At 44.9% G+C, this 21,366-nt stretch overlaps 1 protein-coding gene across 5 annotated transcripts in view; it reads right to left on the bottom strand.

Moving 5' to 3' along the window:
• Nucleotides 1-21,153, bottom strand: part of ZFP64 (ZFP64 zinc finger protein) — a 77,558-nt gene extending 56,405 nt beyond the window's left edge. For 2 of the 5 annotated variants that reach the window (XM_061209125.1, XM_061209124.1), the window contains exons 1-6: nt 20,985-21,153; nt 19,081-19,656; nt 17,598-17,837; nt 5,647-5,808; nt 4,522-4,584; nt 1,259-1,510 (exon numbers count right to left, since the gene is read on the bottom strand). In XM_061209125.1, the coding sequence (XP_061065108.1) occupies nt 1,259-1,510; nt 4,522-4,584; nt 5,647-5,808; nt 17,598-17,837; nt 19,081-19,243 (880 nt within the window). In that variant the 5' untranslated portion in view covers nt 19,244-19,656; nt 20,985-21,153. The remainder of the gene's footprint in view (nt 1-1,258; nt 1,511-4,521; nt 4,585-5,646; nt 5,809-17,597; nt 17,838-19,080; nt 19,657-20,984) is intronic. The other 3 variants (XM_061209128.1, XM_061209126.1, XM_061209127.1) reach the window with 2 other exon arrangements.
• Between the last annotated feature and the right edge of the window lie 213 nt (nt 21,154-21,366).

The following is a 21,366-nucleotide window of genomic DNA, read 5'->3' as shown; positions in this document are numbered from 1 at the left end:
GGCACCTAGAAACATCTGCCCAGAGGGATTTCAGAAATCTGTGCGCCAGTGACTGCCAAGCGCCTCCTGTTCTTCCCCTTTGGAACAGCAGGAATATTATAAGTATCCTGGCTGCGTTTCACCGCTGCATGTTGGGAGCGTGGGGACAGACAGTTTGTCTTTTTATTGCAGAAGGCTCTAGGTCAAGAGAAGCCATATCTATACCTGATAGAGACTGCAAGTTCCTGGTCTTTAAGCCTGATCCTATGATTGGCTAGGCTTGTGTGGGTCTTGGGAGGCCATGAATGCATCTGCATGTCAGAGAGATGTGAATGATGGTGGGGTGAACTGGTGAATGATGGCTGGTGCAAAAATGGCCTTTGCCATGTAACCCTGGGATGACCTTCCACTGTGGGTGAGCTCAGCCCCACCCCTTGACACCAGGCCCAACCATTTAACTTACTTTAGCCAATGGGATGCAAGCAGAGGCTCAAAATGAGCTTACACATTGGGGCATACTTGTTTTGTCTTCCATGCAGAGGTCTGCCCTTGTCATGAGAAGGACAAACCTGGAGTAGCCCACTGGTCCCAGAGGGAGGCTATGAGACATGTGGGCAGAGCCAGACTGCCCCAGCCAAGGCAAGGAGACAGCCAGCAGATCCCCAGCCAAGGTCAGCGGACACCCAGCCTTTCCCACACATGTGATTAAGCCCAGCCAAGATCAATGGAATGTCTAGCCAACTCCCTGCTGACCTGAAGTATGTGAGCAATAAATGCTTCTACAATATGCTGCTGAGATTTTGTGGTGGTTACACAGTACCATTGTATCAAAAGCTAAGAGACACACTTGCTAAAAGGAAAACATACATCATTTGTTAAGTTACCTACTCAGCTGAGTTTTTTCATCAAGCTGTCCCATGCTGAACTGATCAGAGGAGTCTTTAAAAGATGACTGAAATGCCTAACCATACGTTATGCAGACATTGATTAAAAATGCATTGCTTATATCTATATTTCATTTAGCGCACCTCCTCAATTAAATACTAGTGAATAGGGCCTAAAGCTACATAAAGATATGTATAAAGTTATAACCTTGATGTTTTTCCCTATTTTACAGAGAAAGCGACTTCTGAGCAGATGAAAAGCAAAACTGCAAACCACGGGATGAACTAACGTGCCCAGGTCCTTTACTTAGGTTGTGACTCAGTGCTTGAAGGCGCTGGTGATTTAAGCAACAGGAAGTTGGGGGCGCAGCGTAAGGACCACGAGAAGGACTTACCTGTGTGGGACCGGAGGTGGACGGTGAGCTGGCTGGAGTTGCGGCTGGCGTACGGGCAGATCTGGCATTTGAAGGGCCGCTCGTCGGAATGTATCCGCAGGTGCTTGTTGAGGCTGCTGCTGTCCGCGGCGGCGTAGTCACACGTCTTGCACTTGTAGGGCTTCACGCCCGTGTGGCACCGCATGTGGGTCTTCAGCTTATCCTTCCGGCTGAAGCACTTGCTGCAGACTTCACACTTGTGGGGTTTGTCTCCTTCAAACGTGCACAGACAGCATCAGGAAACAAGATGAAAAAGGAAAAAGGCTTATTTCCCACTGCCTTATGAAAAGCGTAAGACACAGTCACCCAAGAATATTCAGAAACCCCCCCCCCCGCAAAACTACACGGATGATGGGCAAAGAGCTAACGTCTTGGGAGAGGAGGAATTGCTTCTTCTATGTTGTTTATTAGTATTTTCTAATTTTTCCTACACTGAAGATGAATTCTTTATCTATTGAAAATAGAAGGCAACTCAAAATTTTTAAGTACAGCTAAGTAAAATAAGAAACATTGTCTCATACCCATTAGTTCTTTTTTCTTTTTCATAACAGACACACCCTAAAACTCAGAATCTCTAAGTTTTAGTAGAGCTCACGGCTGACCAGCCAAAGAATACATTTCTCGGCCTCACTTGCAGCCAGGGGTGATTCTGCGATGAAGTCCTCATTAATCAAATGGCAGAGAAGGTAAATGTGTCCCTTTCGTAAAAGGAAATGGCTTGCCTTTTACTTTTTCTCTTTCCACCTGTCTTGCCAGCTGTTACCAAGACATGAGGGTGAACAAGCAGGTGAGGACAGCATACCTGCAGATGGTGGATACGTAACCTAACGTACTGTGATACACAGAGAGAACTTAAGTCCCTGGATGATGGGGACAGAGCTGCCTACCTGCCTAGACCACCTGCTTACCTCTGGACAGTTACGTGAGACAGACATAAACCCCTACCTTGTGTGAGCTGGTGTTTGGGCTGTTTTGCTACAGCAGCTTAATCTGTACTCACTGACGCACATTGTCAACTTGCCACCCGTGAACAACTGCTAATTTTTTGATGTATACTTTTCCAATTATCTTGTATGTGTGTGTGTACATTTTGGGGTACAAAAACCTTTTTGGCCAACATCAATTTAAACACTTAGTTTTTGAAAGGTACTGTGCCTCTGAATGATTTTACTTAATTCTCTCAACAACTGGGATTAGAACCCAGGACAGTCTTGCTTTCTTAGCCAAATGCAACACTGCCTCTCCGCTGACTACTTTCTTGCACTTAAAATAATTTCAATCATTTTCCCATCATTAAATTTCTACAACATGATTTTTAAGGCTTAAGTATTTCATTATATGGATGTACTATAAATTATTGAACCAATTTCCTACTTGGCCATCGAAAAGAATGAAGTAGATACATGCATACGGACATGGAAAGACATCAAGCATTAAAGGAGAAACAAAGTTGCAGTGATAGTGTATATATTATTAACTTAATTAGAGATGGAAAAAGTAAATTGTGTGTTTAAGCCTGGTATAGACATGCCAAAATTTAAGAATGAGACACACTGGACTATTAAGACTGGTGACTTTTGGGCATGTGTCAGATGAGAAGGATGTGGGCTGTGAGTCAGGATTTTCACTCTTTACTTTACATATCAAACATGTATTTTGGCCAAATCCTAAATAGCTAAGTGCTAAAGTCAATTGTCAGCTAAAATTGATTACTATCCTCATAGAATAAACATCTGGGATTTAAGAATACATCTAGAAGTATATTAAAGATTGTAATTTTATTATTAAAAATGTTCACAGACAAATTAAAAAATCTAGGAACAATAATTTCTCATTACTGTCAGGTGCTAAACAGCTTCTGTGGGCGCCATCCTGTGCAACACCGAGCAGATGCCGGATGTCGGTGGAGCTGGATGGTTTTCGGCCAGCTCTGCTGGTAAAGAGCCCCACTCTTGTTGCTCCTGGCCACGCCCTCTTCTCCGAAAGTAACTAAGGTAAGTACACCTTGTCAACTCTCTGACTTGAAGATGTTGACGGAGATGCTGCAGTTATGCAGAAACCATCCTACAAACCCAAGCTTGGCTAACTGTGAGTAGAGGCTGCTTCCTGAAGATTTGCAGCGATGGACTCCAGGGTGTTGTCCTCACTTATATTTTTATAATGCTTCCCCAATTATCATGAATAATGACAGCCCTTTACTCTTACAATGATGAATATGCTACGTGTGACTGATGGAACTTCAACACAGGGCACCCACCAGCAGAGATTCATTGCTTGTTACATTGAGAATGCTTACCAATACCTAAAACTTAATAACTTCAGATTCTGATAACTAGAAGAAATCCAAATGACATGACGCTGTGAGGCTGATTAGACATGATGGTGATCCCAGTGCAACAAGGCAATCGTTGGCCGTGGCCAAGGAATATCAGAGATAACTGCTGGATATTTTATATCTTCCGGATATTTTATCTGAGGCTAAGTAGCAGAATTTGGGCAATTAGGGATGCCCACGCCAAATTTCAGTGTCCCTCCCTTATACACATTGACACTCACTGAATTTATATATGACTGTATCATCTGAATTATGAGCATCTAATACTTCATTAAAAATAGTCTAAAAGCAATTCCTTCTCCATGCAGAAGGTCTGGGAGACATAAAAATAATACATTAGAGAAAATTAAAATCACCAGAAATAATCACAGTTTTCTTTTTCCATGCAATCCTTCTCTCTCCTTTAAAAAAAGTATTTATTAAATTCCTCTTTCAAAATTGCAAAACTAACACACTCAGGTATCCAATGATGCAGTGTAAAGATACATAAATGAAAAGTTACTATTCTCCCCCTTCTTCGTCTGTTTACCAGTCATTACACACCACACACACACACACACACACACACACACACACTTACAGGATCATCTCCTCCAAATGAGAAGAATATGTGCATTTAAATTTTAATTAATTCTGGCAGATCAATTTCCGAAATGTCTGTACCAGTTCACATTTCCACTTCTAAGTTTTCTCATATCTGTTCCAGCACTGGATTTTATTGCTCTAAACATTTTCTGCCAAAATCATGTGTAGAAACAGCATCTCGTTTTTATTTCATTTGTGTTTGTATTCCCATGATGACCAGTGAGGTTCTGCATCGTATCATGTGTCTGACTTGTCCGGATCCCCAGCTCCCAGCACAGAGAAGGGATGTGTGTGAACCACTTACCCGTGTGGATTTTTAAATGACGCTCCATGTCCTTCATGCCATAGGCAGTCTTGAATTGGCAACCTTAAGAAGGCAAGGAAAAATCAATGACAGAGGGAAACACAGTCACTTTAGAATGGAGAAGCCTGGCAGAAACTTCCTTAACCAAGTGATGAAAGTTAATCCCACAGTAACGGGACCAACAGGTATCAGTGTGCTCCTGATGTCAGGTACCAAGTACATAATATCTCGTCTGTGCTTCCTGCTCAAATTGCTTCACCTAAATCTGATCATGAAGAAACATCAGACAAACCCAAAGTGACGAACATTTTATTCAATATGAAATAACTGGCCTGTACTTTGCAAAACTGTCAAGGTCATGAAAGACAAAAGCTTAGGATTAAAGGAAACTAAAGACACATGAAAACTAAATGCAATGTGTGATTATGAACTGGATCCTGGACCAGTTTTTCTTTTGATACAGAGGACATTAGTGAGACAATTGGTAAAATCTTAATAAGGTCAGCAGTTTGATAATAGTATGTATAAATGTTAATTTCCTGATATTGATGATTGTACTGTGGTTATATAAAAGAATATTCTTGTTCCTAGGAAATATACATTGAGGTACTTAGGGGTAAAGGGACATCATGTCTGCAACTTTGGGGGAAATATATGTATATATAGAAAGAACAACAAAGCAAACGTAATATGTTAATATTTGGGAAATCCAGATGAAAGGTACACAGAAATTTTTTGTGCTATTTTTGCAACTTTTCCTTAAGTCTGAAATTTTCCTTGCCTTCCCTAAAGGATTTTTTTTTTTTTAAAGTAAGGAAGGAATAATTTTTCTGGATGTCTTCCTAAGTTATAGCACAGAAAGAAAAATTCACAGTAATCTGAAATTTTCACTAGTCCCATTCAAAGAAAGGCCCATGGCTATAAAAGCCTTAGAGCCCAGTGCATGGTGACCAGAGACAGTGAGAGACGGGTCGTATGTGATGATGCAAATGCTGTGGGTTGATTTTTTTAAGCCAAGCAGTTTGGAGCACATCTACGTCCAGTTGTCAGGAATTCACGAGTTCGAGTCCTGGACCTGTTAAATGTCACATTCTCTACAAAAGTAGGACATGATGCTGCCTTTACCTGGATAGCAACAGTTAAGCCTCTTCTGAGCAGTTGGGGCCGTGGGCTTTTTCGCTCGTGACTTGGCAGGGAGAGAGATGACAGTGGCTGTCTGGTTTTCATTGCTTTCCGTGGGTAGATACGTTTGATAGCCATGTTCAAAAACAAATTCTGGAGCTGAAACTAAAAGATATGATGATTATTAATTTTCATAATATGAATATCCAATAGATATTCCCTTTGCCCACCTTCCTTTGTAGAGAATGAACATGTTAAGATTGCTTTCCCAGTCTCCCTTGCTGCTTAGGAGTGATCATGTGACCCCATTCTAGCCCATGAGACACTAGAGAACATCTGCTGCAGGGCTTTTGGAAAAGATTTTCTCCCTGATTTGAAAAAAAGGTGGGGGCAGAAAGAGAGGTAGTTGAGGAAAGCTCATTCTTGCTGCCCTGGTTGCCCCACTTTCTGTCTTTGGACATGCTGGAGTGAGGATGTGATGTCTGGATCTGTGGCAGCCATTCTGTAACCATAAAGGGAGAGCAAGAAAACCAGATGTTGAGCCAGAGTCCTGAAAGCCATTCAAATCTAGACTTACTAAATAAAAAAGAAATGTCCCTACCATTTACCAGGTAGGTTTTCTGTTAACTTCAGCCAAAAGCATTAGTTACTTTCATAAGCTTTATCACAAAATCCTAACAAACAACTGGAAAGGAACTGATTGAAGGAATTCTGGGCAAAACTACAAATACTCTCTAAACATAAATACTTTTTAACACAAGTACTCCTAAAACAAACAAACAAACAAACCTTGTATTCTTACTGAAATTTTGAGGAAAAAAGAATAAAAAGGAGACCAAACATCTTTATCATCTTTGTCTTTAACATTGTCATTATAACAGGTAAAATAGGCAGTCTCAAATTTCTTTTTTCTTTTTTTCAATTATAATTTTTTTGACTACTTTGTTAATTAAATTTATCGTTTGGGAATATGTATTTTCTTTCTTCCTTTATTACATGTAATTGTCACATGGAGATTTGGCTTCAAATAGGAGTAAATACAGCCATGAGGGCTTGTTCATTAGATGAACTTGTCAGGCTGAGAGGCCCTAATGATGGCTTTGAGAGCCAATATCATATTCTGTTTCCAAACTTCAGTCACTGAGGCACCACCTTTGACATTTCTGCCCTTGTACTTACAGAGTAAACTTCTTTAAATCAACATGGGCCTGACATTACTCCCTATTTTGGCTTTGCCTGAAGCAGTAATATTCCCTCCACAGGTTTGAGGTGTTAGTTACAGTTTCTCTTAAAACAAACATCATCTTTCTTTGAATCCAAGATGTTATAGACTGTAAGATGCAGCATTATTTTATACACAATAAATTTTTAAAAGTTGCCTATTCAACACATTATAATGCAGTGTTTTCATATTCCTTAGGTATTTATATATGTATAGATATTCCTTAGACATTTTATAGTATTCATTGAATGAATTCTTTTAGATTTCTTTGGATACTTGATAGGAAACTCAGGTTCCTGACCTGTACTCCTTGGGCACCTTTGGCAATGACAACTTCATTCCAATGCGTGTCAAAGAATAGCTGGGTTCTATCAGCATTTGGTATTTGAGCAAAATCATGGTTTCTATTTTCATCAATTGAAATATGTCGGGGGAAGTGGCTTTTGTTTAAAGCTGGCCAAAAGAGTCTGACAAACTCATGTTCCATCTTCATACCAAGTCTCTTTGATGCATTAACCAACCACACCTGCCTCTTGTTGAGAGGTTTCATCTACTCTGCGGGATTAGCTATTGCTCCTGCTTTCTCTGCTCTGCTTGGTTCTCAAAGCGTGGTCCCCAGCCAGCAGCACTGGACTTACCTAGGAACTTGCTCCAAAGGCAATTCTCGGGCCCCGCCCCCGCCTACTGAATCAGAAACTCTCAGGTGGACCCAACAATCTGTTCTAACAAGCTGCCCACGTGATTCTGATACATGCTCAAGTTTGAGAACCAATGGTGTAAGGGACCCTTCTCCACGCATCTCAGCAGCAAACCTTAACCCAGCTTTGTCTAATTGAGGGACTCCATCTTTCTTGGTTGTTGCTTTGCAAAAACTACAGTTGTTCCTCCAACAACAAATAGTTGCTTCATTAATATCAAATTGACCCCCTGCTACTGTTTCCAGATATTTTGGGGCACAGTTACTTTTCATCTTCTATCTGAATCATCCTGCAATATCTCAGAAGACATTTCAAACAGCAATTAAACCCAACAAATGTAGCGCCAAAAAATGCACACAACTCTGCCAAAGGGACAAAAAAAGTGATCAATGACAATGCAATCAAGGTTGTTTACAAGCGCGCAAAGACAATTTTTTGGTGACTGCCTCTTGGCTGGCAGCGATCTCACTGATTCCAAGGTGCACCCCCATTTCAGATGTTACAATGTATCTTTGAACTGATAGAAGTCCAGGTTCAGCTACTTCCTAGGTGTGGGACCTCAGGCCAGTCACGTGACTTCTTTGAGCCTCAGTTTCCTCGCCTGTAAGCGGGGATAATCACTGTGCCCACTTCATAAGGTTATCGCAAAGTTTCATGAGAGCATCAGTAGCACAGGATATGGCCACAGCTGAGTCTTAGTAAATGTTAGTTACTACACTTGAGCAGAACTGGGCACCAAACTCTCAACAGGAATGATCAAGACTCAGGGAGACCAACTGCTTTCGTTTGCCTGGGACTGAGGGTTCCCCGGGATACAGGACCTTCAGTGCTAAAACTAGGATGGCTGTTCACGCTACCATGACTTCCCAACTTTCTGCTCTACCACTTTTTGAACAAAAAAAGGCTGGAAGACGCTGGGGTGAGGAGGGGTTGTGACAGTGGCCAGACCCTCCCTACGGCTCAGCTCAGCTGTGAAGTCCGTAACCCTCCTGGGAGGTAAGTGCTGGGTCCTGAATGATCCTGAGCCTGGGATTCTCACCCTCCAGGGAGACTGATGGGGCTTCGTCCCCTAACTGTCCACCTGCCCCTCCACTGTAAGCCTTAGCATCCCTTTCATGGTGAGTCACAGCAAAGGGGAAACACGAGAGTATTCTGGATAGTAACCCCTTCTCAGATAGACAGTTTGCAAATATTTTCTCCCATCCAGTAGGTTGCCTTTACATGCTGCTGGTTGTTTCCTTAGATGCACAGAAGTTCGATGCAGTCCCAGGTGTCCATTTTTGCCTTTGTTGCCTGTGCTTTTGGTGTCTTGGGGGAGGCGGCAGGAAGCATAGGGAGTCAGGCACCCAAATGCAGGGATCATTTGGCGGGGGGTCCCTTGTCTGTCTTCAGATTTGGCATAAGTAGCGGCAGTGGCCTTGGGGAATCTGAGTGTCCAGCAGAAGTGAAGGCAGCAGGGACAACCCCAAGCACCCAGATCTGCTGAGGGGGGAACTGCTTCCAGCAGAGGCGTGACCTATCCCCAGGGAAGAATGTTCTCAACGGCTCTTATAATCAAGTCCAGTGCTTAGTGAGATCAGCCCCCCCAGCCCTCCCCCAACAGCTCCCAGCAGTTCACGGCCTCACGCCTGCCTTTGGTTTTGTTTTTGCCGTCGGGGCTCTCCCTGGCTTGCCCGTGTGCCCAGGTGCGCATCTGAAACGCGCGGTTTGTTATATGCAGTCCCGGTCTGTAGCAGGAGCACCTTGGGTGTTCAGTTATTCACTCATGTTGTTGCTTAAAAAGTAAGAATGTCACAGGGAACCAAAATCTCTCTCTGTGGTTAGGACCCACTGGTGTCTTAGACCCGCTGGGCTCACAAGGGGCCAACTGTAGCTCCTCCCACAAAACTGTTCTTCAAATAGCTGAAGATTTCACGTCTCCCAAGCCACTTTGCTTCTCCCTTCTCTTCTTCGACTTAAAAACTCCATTTTTAAAATCCTTTTCTCTTTTTTAAAATTAAAAATGTATTATTTTTTCAAAACAAAAGTAAACACCAACTGTAGAAAATCTAGAGAGTACAGAAAAGTGTAGAGAAGAAAAGAAAACCTGCCCAGTGCTGTCCCCATACGGCACTATACCCCCTTGCATGATATGCTCATTAAATACCGAACTTTTTCCCCAAAGTACTTATCTCTACTGTAATTAAATAGCTATTTGGGAAAGTATTTAATGACCATCCTCTCCTCCTTCGGTTGGATGAGCCAGGTGGGGACAACACCTGTTTCTCTCCATCACTGTTTCCCAGAACCTCACACAGACGCTGGCAGTGCAGGGGCTCAGAGAACACTGGTTGAATTAATGATGGACCAAATGGCTAACGTAGCCTTTGTATACAGATTTTAAAAGTATAAAACTGGGGTCATGGCTTAAATTGTTTTGTATTCTTTTCTTTTTTATTAAACAATTAAGCAATTTTATTAAACAATTTTGCTACGTGAAAGCATTCTGCCACGTTATCATTCATCCAAAACACAATTTCTTATGGCTACATAATGTGCCACCATGTTGGTTGTCACAGTTAAATTGACCATTCCCCCCTTTTGGACAATGAGTTGGTTTCTAGGTGTTTACCTTTATAAATAATACCTATCCAAAAATTTTAACTTATCTCTAGTTTCTCTGGATACCTTCCTGTAAGCTGAAGAACCAGGTCAAAATGCAATGGTCATTTTATCGCTTGGTGATTCATAATTATGAGATCCTTCCAGAAAATCTAAATCAATGTACATTCTCCCCTTCACCTTGGCTATCACACAGACTATTTGACAGGACAAAATGAGATCATTTTAGTTTAATTTGCGTTTCATTAATAATTGTTGAAGATGAATCTCTTTTTCACCATATTTTATTCATTCATATACCTTCTTTATGAACTGCCTATTCATGCTATTAGCTTTTTTTTCTATTGAATTTTTATGTTTTTCTCATTGACTTGTAAATGATCTTTACAAATATATTTATTTATTTATTTATTTATTTATGGCTGCGTTGGGTCTTCATTGCTGCGCGCAGGCTTTCTCTAGATGCGGCGAGCGGGGGCTACTCTTCGTTGCGGTGCGCGGGCTTCTCATTGTGGTGGCTTCTCTTCTTGCGGAGCACGGGCTCTAGGTATGCGGGCTTCAGTAGTTGTAGCTCGTGGGCTCAGTAGTTGCAGCACGTGGGCTCTGGAGGGCAGGCTCAGTAGTTGTGGTGTGCAGGCTCAGTAGTTGAGGCACCCGGGCTTAGTTGCTCCGCAGCATGTGGGATCTTCCCGGACCAGGGCTCGAACCCGTGTCCCCTGCATTGGCAGGCGGATTCTTATCCACTGCGTCACCGGGGAAGTCCCAATCTTTACAGATTAAGGAAATTGCTTCATTGTCATATCGTCAAATCTATTGTTTGTTTGTTCCTGTTTCTTCCAATATAGGCCATGCTTAGGACGCACACTTAGGGGTCTTGATTCAAATGCAAACTCAGAATTCACCTCCTGGGAGAAAAATCCACCTCTCTCTGAAGGAAAAGTCTTCTCATGCTCTTCCAAAGGGTTTTCCCGAATGTGGTCCACACCTGCCCCAGCACATCAGCCCATCTGTCCCCCGTCCTGGAATTAGGAATTGGGGCGAAGATATGCGGCTTGGCGTGGACTTTCATTCTGAAAAAAGAAGCACCTATGTGCCTGACACTGCCACTGAAAGATTTCCATCCTTTCTTGCCCTTCTCCTCCTGGTCCAGTGGTTCTCAAAATTGACCATGTACCAAAGATTCTGATGCCGAGATCTAGGTACAGTCTGGGTATATTTATAGCTGATTTTTAACAAGTTTTCCATGTAATTCTTCTGCATACCAGCTTTGAGAACTCCTGCTCTAGACCATTCTAACAGGGTAGTGGCAGGAGTGTGGCTGTCCAGAGGGGCCTTGGGATTGGATTCCACTGCTAAGCCCCTCCTCCTTGTCCCTTGCTGGCCTGGCTTCTTCCAAGACAGTGGAACGGGGCATCTTAGCCAATGGGATCTAGAATTTCTGGAGAAGCATTTCCTCTCTGGTAAAGCGAAGCCGCCCCTTTCCCCATCCATGGGCAGGGCTGAGTGAAGACTTGAGGCTGAAAGCAGCAGCAGCAGCCACCTTGTGGCCATGAGGAGGACTACTGCCGAGGACAGCAAGAAGATGCAAAGACCCCGGGTCTGCCCTGCCGTTCTTGTCCTGAGATAAGGAATGTTTTACAATCCAGCCCTCTTGTAGTTTAGTGCTGTTAAGAGCAACTGATAGCATCTGAACTGACCCAAGCCCTCACTGGCTGGTCCAGATTCCCAGGACCCTGCTCAGACCCACCCAGATGGTATCCTTAAGGGAGGGGACTGGGTGTCTGCATTTTTCACCAAAGCTCCATGTGGTTCTTTGGGGAAACACTGCAGTGAGGACTTTACTAAGGGGTGATGTGGTGCAGTCAAGTGCACAGATTCCTCGGCCAGGTAGCCTTGCTTTCAGGCCCCGTTCTGCCCCTTTCTGGCTCTGTCACCTTGGTCAAGTTATTTAATTCCTCTGTGCTTTAGTTCATTATGGGTAAAATGGGGATAATAATTCTTAGTACCTAATTTATGTTGTGAAAATTTAATTTTTAAAATGAAATGTTAAATTTAAATTCGTAACAATTTAAGTCGTGAAAAACTACTTCATATAGAGTACTTAAAAAGTACATGGCACATAATGAGCAGTACATGAGAATTAGCTATTATTATTATTGCCAGATTCTCCCGGCAAATCATTACATCGTTTGTCTTACTAAATTACTCACACGCTCGGCAACCTTCAATGGCTCCCCAGCTTCTTCACAATACAGGCCAGATCAAAGCAGGGCTGCTGCCCCATACTCCCTGTGTCATCTCCTGCCACTGTTATCAGATCTCGCCTTCAGAAGCAAGATCAGCTTCTCTACCTCCAGACCACCAGGAGGAAAGGCTCCCCGCCCTCCGCCCCCCATCTTCCTCCCCAAGGCAGGTGAGATTTTCAAGGCCTATTATACATTTGATCTCACTCATCATTTCTTCCCTTGGCTTTCCCCATTGGGACCAATCTACTCCATGAACTCTCTGCACAAGGCTGTACTTGTCACAGATGGCTGGGTTTGTATGTCTTACAGCTAAATTCTCCTCCCCTCCCTGATGAGCTTGGAATTCTCCAAGGGAAGCATCTCCATTATCTCGGCTCCAGCATCTGGCACACACGACAGTCCCAGAGCTGCCCTCACTAGGCCCTGATGATGGGGCAGACGCCACGCCATGAACTTCATGCACATTAATGAAGTTAATCCTTACAGCTGCCCTTTCCTGCATTCACTTGGTAACTGTTTTATTGAGTGCCTACGATGTGCCAGGCCTGGTGCTGGGTGGCAGGAAAACAAGACTGATTAGTTCCTGTTCCAGGGAGATTTACAGTCTAGTAAACTAGATATTAAACTACTAGTTGGGGGCCCACAGGCCAAATTGAGCCTTCAGAATTTTTTTTCAGGCTTTCAAAATCAACTAGGTGGGCTGGATCTTCCCTAGGTCAACGACCTCTGGCCAAAGACCACCAGGGACACACCTGTAGTTGGATAGGTTGATTAGTCGTTATAATGAAGGAAACCTCGTACCACGGGAGCCGTGGGGGGTCTCAGTAAGAGGGTGCTAGAAAGGACTTAAAGAGTATTAGAGGTTTGGGGCTCATGTTAGATGATTTTGGGGGGAAAGTTCAAGGAAGCCTGCATTGGAGGCTGTCAGGAAGTGGGGACAAGTCTATGATTTGATATCTCAGCAACTATTACCGAGAAGCAGAGAAGGCTAAAGCTGTAATAGGTAAAGCAGCAGTGTCACTCAGATCGGTGGGGGAGGAGGGGATGTCTGGTATTCTGTGGCTCAGGTATGATGACAGAGGGGTTTTGTTTTCATCCTGTCCCACCACAGTCAGAGTGACCCTGTCTCTAGCAGACGTTCTGTGAACCTGTTTGCGTTCAACAGGAGAACAGCATGGCCCACCAGCGAGTCAGCCCAGCTCCCAGCAACACCAAGGCCCAGCTGATGCTGCTTCCTGGCTCTCAGGGGCTGCTTTCCTCCTCCTCTCCTTATTGTCCAAAGGCCCGCCCACTCTCCATCACAGTGGATCTGCAGTTGCATTTGCTGCCACTGCCTGATCCCCAGGAGCATCTGAATTCATTTTTCTGGCTAAAGACTGCTTGTTACGAAATAACAAATTAATTGCAACTGTGATACATGCTAGGTGAGGAAGCAGTGAAGAACCTAACCTTAGGGGTGGTGGGGTGGGGGGGAAGGAGAAATCATAGCTAGCTTCTAGGTGGAGGTGACTTTTAACCTGGGACCTAAAAAAGTGGGAATTAAGCAGAAGAGGTGGGAAAGATCATTCTAGGTCCAGTGATAATTCAACTCGTATTGGCTGGGGGCCTGCCATGAGCCAGGCCCTGTGCAAAATTTTCCGTGTGCCGTTTCATTTAATTTTCACAGCCCCTGATTCGGTAAGTAATGAGAGCTAACCCTGACAGCTCTAAGTGTCTTCCATGTAGGTGCCCATGGCAGCCCGGCTGGGACCCTCTGAGGTGAGAACCATCATTACTTCCATTTTACAGCTGGGGAAATGAAGACACTGAAACCCTAAGTCACCTGCCCAAGGTTACCTGGTTAGCAAGTGATGTAGCTGGGATTTGAACCCAGGCAGTCTGGCTCAGGACCTTAGACTCTTCACTACCAAATTTTGTGGCCTTTCTATTTATTCTTGTCCCCACTTCAAAAATGAGACACCAAGAGCTATTACAATTTGCATCGGTCACACAGCTCCTAAGGCCCTGTGCAGCCAAGACTCAAACTTGGGGACCTGACTCCAAAGCCCCATGATTTTAAGCCGTGAACTTAGAAAATGCATGTAGGATGCTAATTTTTTTTTTTTTTTCCAGCATCAATATCTAATTTTACTGCTTTTATAGAAAAGTTCTTAAATTAACTACCAAACAGTAGGCAGCTTTCAAAGCTACCAGACAGAGAATAAATTTTACTTTACATCCAACTATTATTGGGCTGAGACAAGACATATGAGCTGAGTGAGGAAGGGTTTTTTTAAATCAAGGACTGAAGAGGGACAAACTGCCCTGGACAATATCTGGGTGTGGTTATCTGGAGGAATCTGCCAGGGTGAGGGGTCAGACTGTGGCTTCGGGCAGTGAGCGACTCTCCAACTGGGTCGAGGCCCAGAATCCCCCAGGAGCTTGTTAAAAATGCAGATGCGTAAGCCTCAGCGATTTGGGTGCAGAGGTGCAGCCCAGGCACCAGTATCTTTAACAAGCTCCCCGGGGATCCTGGTCCACAGGTAGGTCTGGAAACTGCGGCTAGTGCAACATTGAAGCCCAAACCTGGGGGAAGTTGGGCCCAGAAAACCAAACTAAATAGTGTTAAAGAAAGGGAAAAAAAGCAAGATTCTGCTTGTTTTCTGGCAGAAATGCAGGCGCAATCAGGGAGAGCAGCTGGGTCAGGCAGAGACTCGGCATCCTGCAAATCTCACCCCACGCATTAATCTCTGCATTAATAAAAGCGGTCGTTTATTGAGATGACTGTCCCAGGTCCTTTATGTGGATTATTGCAGAGTCCTCACAATAACCCAGTGATATTAGGTATTAGGAACCTAATTCTACTACCTAATAGTATTAAGTACCATTATAACCCATTTCTACAGATGAGGAATATTAAGCAGAGTAAACGACTTGTCCACAGGCCAGGACGGCAGACTGGGATAAATGTCCAGCAGTCCGTCTCTGGAGCTTGGAGCTCCTGTCAACTCTGTGCAGTAGGTACCACCATGAGCTGGGCACAAAGAGGGCTCCAGGCCCAGCGTGAGCGTAGAGGGCAGTTGGCAAAACTGAGGTATGGCCAGAGAGAATGACGGCAGGGTAGTGGAAATGCTAAGAGGAGGGTGAACATCTCTGAGCAAAGAACTAGGACAAAAGAAGGGGCAGTTATTTGGTGTGGGGTCAGCTTCACTGATGGATGTGAGATTTGGGCAACTGTGCATTCACTCCACAAAGAATAAGTGCCTAGAATATGGTGCCGGGGATCCACGGTGAACACGAGGGGTGCAGCTCCTGACTTCATGGTGCTTAAGGTTCAGTGATGGGACAGACCTTGAAGTTTGTTCTGCAAATAATCATTTAAGTACTGGGACTTGACCTGGTCTGGGAGAACCGTGCACGTGCATGTGTGTTGTCAAAGAGGGGCTCTTTGACGAAATGCCTTTAAGCCCAGCTCTGACACACGCATAAGAATTGAGTCAGTTCCAGGCAGAGGGAACAACACATACAAAGGCTCCCAGGCTTGAGGAAATGTGGCACATTTGGAAAACAGAAGGGACATCATCAAGGCTATTGCAATTCAGAGGGGAGGGGAATGTCCTGAGATGAAGCCAGATCCTCTGTGTGCAGTCTGTCACGAACCTTAAAGTTTTGAGGTTGAGTTGGTGTCAGCCAGGCAGGAAAGGTATTTTAGGCAGAGGAAACAGCATAAGTGAAGCCTCGGAACCCAGAAAGATGCAATGGCCACAAATAAAGTGTAGGCCTTGAGGTCTCCTCACGCTGGGGCCTTGTGTCCCAGGCTTCACACCCAGTGTGTGGGGTTACTGGGTGTTTGTGTTTGAGGACAGGGAACCCAACACGAAGTCTTCAGGGAGAAGACCACGAGGGTAAGGGCCAAAGCACTTAAGTCCCAGGACTGTCTTGAACCTGTGGTGGGACCTTGGCCATGTCTCATCCCCACTTGCAGCATTACTTTGTCCAGCTGTAAAATGAGAAGGTTGTACCAGACTCATCTCTAAGGTGGTTTTCAGTTTTAACATTTTCTTGGTGACTTCCTTTAAAATGAGAATTAAAATAAATTCAGGAGAAAGTGGGAAGACCTCAAGGTAATCTTATTAAAGTTTGTGAGGTGATCAATTATATTTCAATGATTAAGGAATTCAGCAGAAACATTATTTTGGAGGCATTAAGGAAACAACCACAAAACTTTGCTTGTTGCTGAAAAATCCAGACACCACACCAATGTACAACTGATAGGGCGAAAGTTGGTACCCCCACTTCAGATGTTCTCCACACCTCAGCTCCAGATTAACTGCTTGCAAAACATTGAGAACAAGCCAGAAGCTGTTGGTGTGCTCAGTCAGGCTCACAGATGTATTCTGTTTGGCCAACAAAGTTTTAAAATTTCGGAAATTTTACATTTTTCAGTTTCTCAGAAAAACCCAAATATCTGACTGGATCCAAAGAGCAGCTTTCTCTACTTTCCCACAGTCCTCACCATTCCCTAATGCCTTATGCACAGCTTACTTCTCTCATTAACATTACTAGGTATAAGTAGGTGTAAGTATAGGCGTGTGTGTGTGTGTGTTTAAGTGTTTGGGTCTCTGTGTGTGTATAATTTTTACTCTAGAATTTTTGCGGTTTCATGCTGCACATTTAAATTTTAGATCCATTTGCAATTTATTTTGGACACAACCAAGAACTAGGATGAACTTTTCTGTTTTCCTGGTTGGTAGCACAAGGGAGGGGAGGCATCAACGCCTGTTTATAGATTTAAAAACTAAAAAAAAAAATTTAAACATTTTTTTTTTGTCCCTTTAGACAAATAATGCAAATTCAGGAATCACACACATATTCTCACCACCCCAAATTACCACCTTTTTCCTTTTTACCATTTCCTGCGAGTATTTTTTTCGTAGTATATAGGTTTTTGTTTTAGAAACCTGGTTTTTGTCTGTTTGTTTTGTTTACCACATGACAACAATTTATAACTGCTACCACTTAATGTTTTAACCTAGCGGTTCCCAAACCTGGCTGGGCAGCTGGCTTCCCAGTGGAGCTTGTTAAAAATAATGAATCAGCAACCCTAGGGGCTTGGCCCTGAGTATCTATATTTTTAACAAGTTCTGTGGAGGCGTTTGGGACATAGCCAGGCCAACTCTAAGTGACTCCCCCATCCCCCAGCCATACCTGTGATCGTCTGGGTCTCCGAGGTGATGGTTCGTGTGGTGGTCTGAGTCTGGGTGGCAGGCACCGTCTCCTCTGATACAAACTGTACCGTGCTGGGCGCCACCCCAGATGTGCCGGTCAGCTGGCAGCCGCTCTGCTTGTGAGCTACAAAGGCGTCCAGGTTGTTAAACTGCTGCTTGCAGATGCCGCAGATGTGGATGTCGGGAGTCAGCTCAACCAGCACTGTTGTGCCACCTGGAACTCCATGGGACATAGGGGAAGTCACAGATTAATTCCAAACAGCTTGAAATTACAACACAAACCAGATTCATGGTAAGAAAAAAGGGCATGGTGGCAGACAAAGCTAGTTGCTGGCCCAATATCTGTTCCACTCCCCTCTTCTTGCAAACAGGATCCCAGTTCTGCCCTAGCAGCAATGTACCCAGACCCAAGCGATGCTCCTGATCATTGCCTACAGGGGCACTAGTGGTATTTTATGTGAGAAGGTTCTCCAATGTGCAGGGCTACCCTACAGGTCAAAGGACCAGCAGCCATCTCCTATCCCAACTAAAAGGTAGTTGTACTTCCCAGTCATTATGAAAACTAATGCCCCCACTATTCCAACCCCCTACCCCATTATGAGAACCACTAGTCTAAATAATCTTGGTCCACTACATACTTGGGAAACCCTCCAGCACAGTGCTGGAGGAGCCTCTGGGAAAAGTGTGGCTTTCGTGATAAAAAGGGATCTGACATGGTTAACACTGTCCACCTCTTCTTCTGGCCTTGAATGCAGATGTGATGCCAGGGCCTTCTGCAGCCATACTGTAACCATGAGATAAATGCTAAGATCTCTACAAAAGCTTACTTCACTGATCCCCTGAATCAATCCTGGAATCAACCAATTCTAGACTTCTCATTAGGCCAGTATAGTTCAGTTTTGTTACTTGTAACCAAAATTCATTCCTAACTGACAGAGGCGTTATTTCACAATAGTAATAATACAAAGAGTTAATACTGTATTAACATTTGCAAAGCACTTACCACAGTCCTGGCACTATATTAGAAAGTGCTATATAAGTGTTTGTTAAATAAAGAAATACAATTAATAAGTCTCTAACTAATATGACTACCTTAATTTTTATTTTTAAAAATTTCTTTGCCTTATTACAAGGAAACTCATGTTTATAACACAAAATTTGGAAGAGAAGAAAGGAGGGCAATCACTCACAATCTTTCCACCCATGTGTACCTTGAACATTACAAAATATTTTCTTCCATTCATTTTCAGTTAAACATCATTTAAGATCCTAGTGCATTGTAAATTAATCTTTTTCCCACATGCTATCGCACAACCATTGTGCTATATCACTAAAATCTCTATAAAATAATTATTTAATGACAACACATTATTCCATGTTTTCCAAGCCTCAAAATTTCTCAGTAGCTATAAGGTTTGTATATTATTCCCAATTTTCCCCAGTCTAAACAGTACGAGAACTACCTTTGTACACGTATGGTTGGCATCCATGCATCACAATCTTTTTGGAAAATTTATAAAATATTTGCTTTACGTCCAATTTCCCCCTTCCAACCAAGACAAGACATCTCTGTACAGAAATACAATTTGGTTGACTTGCTATGAAGAGATCCTCTGGGCTGAGCATGGTAATTTTTTTTTTTTTAATTAATTTATTTATTTTTGACTGTGTTGGGTCTTCGTTTCTGTGCGAGGGCTTTCTCCAGCTGTGGTGAGCGGGGGCCACTCTTCATCGCAGTGCGCGGGCCTCTCACGGTCGCGGCCTCTCCCGTTGCGGAGCACAGGCTCCAGACGCGCAGGCTCAGTAGTTGTGGCTCACGGGCTTAGTTGCTCCGCGGCATGTGGGATCTTCCCAGACGAGGGCTCGAACCCGTGTCCCCTGCATTGGCAGGCAGATTCTTAACCACTGCGCCACCAGGGAAGCCCCATGGTAATGTTTTATAAGCCATCTTGCAAACAACGAAAGCAATGGATGGAAGGAATGGACACTTTTCTTCTCCTCTGGAACACTGCCTTCCTGTAGCTACTAAGGTGCCCAAGCTAAGAGGAAGACAAGGAACCAAGAGATGTAGTGATTGCATCGCTGAGGATTCCTTAATGATCAAATAGGACTGATACCCAGGAAGAAATGGGGAGAAGTTTCTGCTTCATACGATGGTTATGAGGATTAAATGAGATGGTGTTTGTAAAACGCCAGCACAGGGATCCCCTCCCCCAGCATGTCACCTGGTGGGGTTATTACTGAGGTGCCCTATTTGAGTTTGAAAGTATCCCCTCTGAAAATTTGTATTAATTGAGACCCAGTAACAGACAATGGGCACAATTTGTGCGTATCACCAACAAAAAGAATTCCTTTATCTTTGCAAAGTTCTCCAAACCTGTCTCCGCATCAGAATAAGGGGGCGGGGCGGGGGGTTGTTTAAATATGGCCACGTGTGAGCCCCACTTCGGAGATACTGAGTCACAATGGTGGTGGGCTGAATGCGGGCTGAGGTTTAGGGAAATCTGCGCTTTTCACAAGTTATGCATGTAATACACAGCCAAGTTTGGGAACCAATGTCTCCAAAATTGTAAACAGTAACAGCTAACAAGCTAAGCGCTTACTAGGTGCCAGGGGTTCTCAAACTTTATGTGCATCAGAATCGCCCAGGATAAGGCCGCCCTCCTCCCCTCAAGCCCACCCCTCCACCTGATGGGTGGGGCGCAGAGAGCTTTTTTTTTTCTTTCTTTTTTTTTCAATAAGCGCTCGAGCTCCCAGGTGGCTGGTTTGCGCTCAGTCCCTGGTCCACACTTTGGGAAACAATGCTCCGGGCGAAACCATGGGCTTGAAAAAGGCTGTCCTCAACAAGAAAATTAAAATGAACCCCAAACTCAAAACGACCACGGCCCCGTTCCCCATTCAGATCTCCACCTTTAATGTGGAAAAGGCTTTGCAGTAAGCCGGCAGACCTCGTGCAAGTCCCCGAGCCTCAGACTTCCAGAATTTGGGGCCGTCGAGACAGAAGTTTTCCCATCAGCGTTGCCGCGGTTACCCCAAATCTACCTCCAAACTCCGCCGGGCGGCGGGGAATGCCCCAAGGGGGTGACGACTGTCTGAACGGCATGCCCTCCCCCACCATTCCCTTCCAAGTGATCTCCGGAGGCTGGAGAGCGGCCCCCCCTCGCGCCGGCTTGGGGCCCCCCCCCCCAGCCCTCTCCGGCACCTCCCGCACGGCGAGCCCGCCGCGGTCCCCGAGACGCCGGTTCCGGGCCGTCACCCTGATTTCGGGGCCCCGGGCCTGCTAGCTGCGTCGCAGACGTGCTTGGGCCCGGGCCCCGGAGCGCGCACTGGGCCCCGGAGCGCGCGCTGCGCCCGGAAAAGCACTTACTTTGCACCGAGCCCGGGAAGCTGTCGCCCTCGCTGCTTGCGTTCATGGCCGCAGACTGGGAGGTTCCCGGCCGGCCGGGGTGCCAGGGTAGGGGGGCGCGGGTCTACATGGTGCAAGGACTTTTCCTTTTATTTTTCCACACCCCCCAGCCTTCCTTCTCCCAACTCTGCGAGGCGGGGAGGACGGATGTAAAGCAAGCTCCACTTCCGCTGCCTAGAGGGCGCTGGCCGGGCTCGGCCGCCCCAACCTGCCTTTGCATCAGCGGCTCCCGGGGGAAGCAGCGGGCCAATCCCGATGCCCGGGCCGCGAGGCCCTGCACCCGCGGAATCCCCCGGGAGCCGGATGGCGCACACGCGTCTCCGCGGGTTGGGCGACCACGGGC

The sequence above is a fragment of the Eubalaena glacialis genome, chromosome 13, assembly GCF_028564815.1.
Source record: "Eubalaena glacialis isolate mEubGla1 chromosome 13, mEubGla1.1.hap2.+ XY, whole genome shotgun sequence".
Lineage (NCBI taxonomy): Eukaryota > Metazoa > Chordata > Mammalia > Artiodactyla > Balaenidae > Eubalaena > Eubalaena glacialis.
The sequence above is the reverse complement of the archived record's forward strand: the minus strand, read 5'-3'. Positions and strand labels throughout refer to the sequence as shown.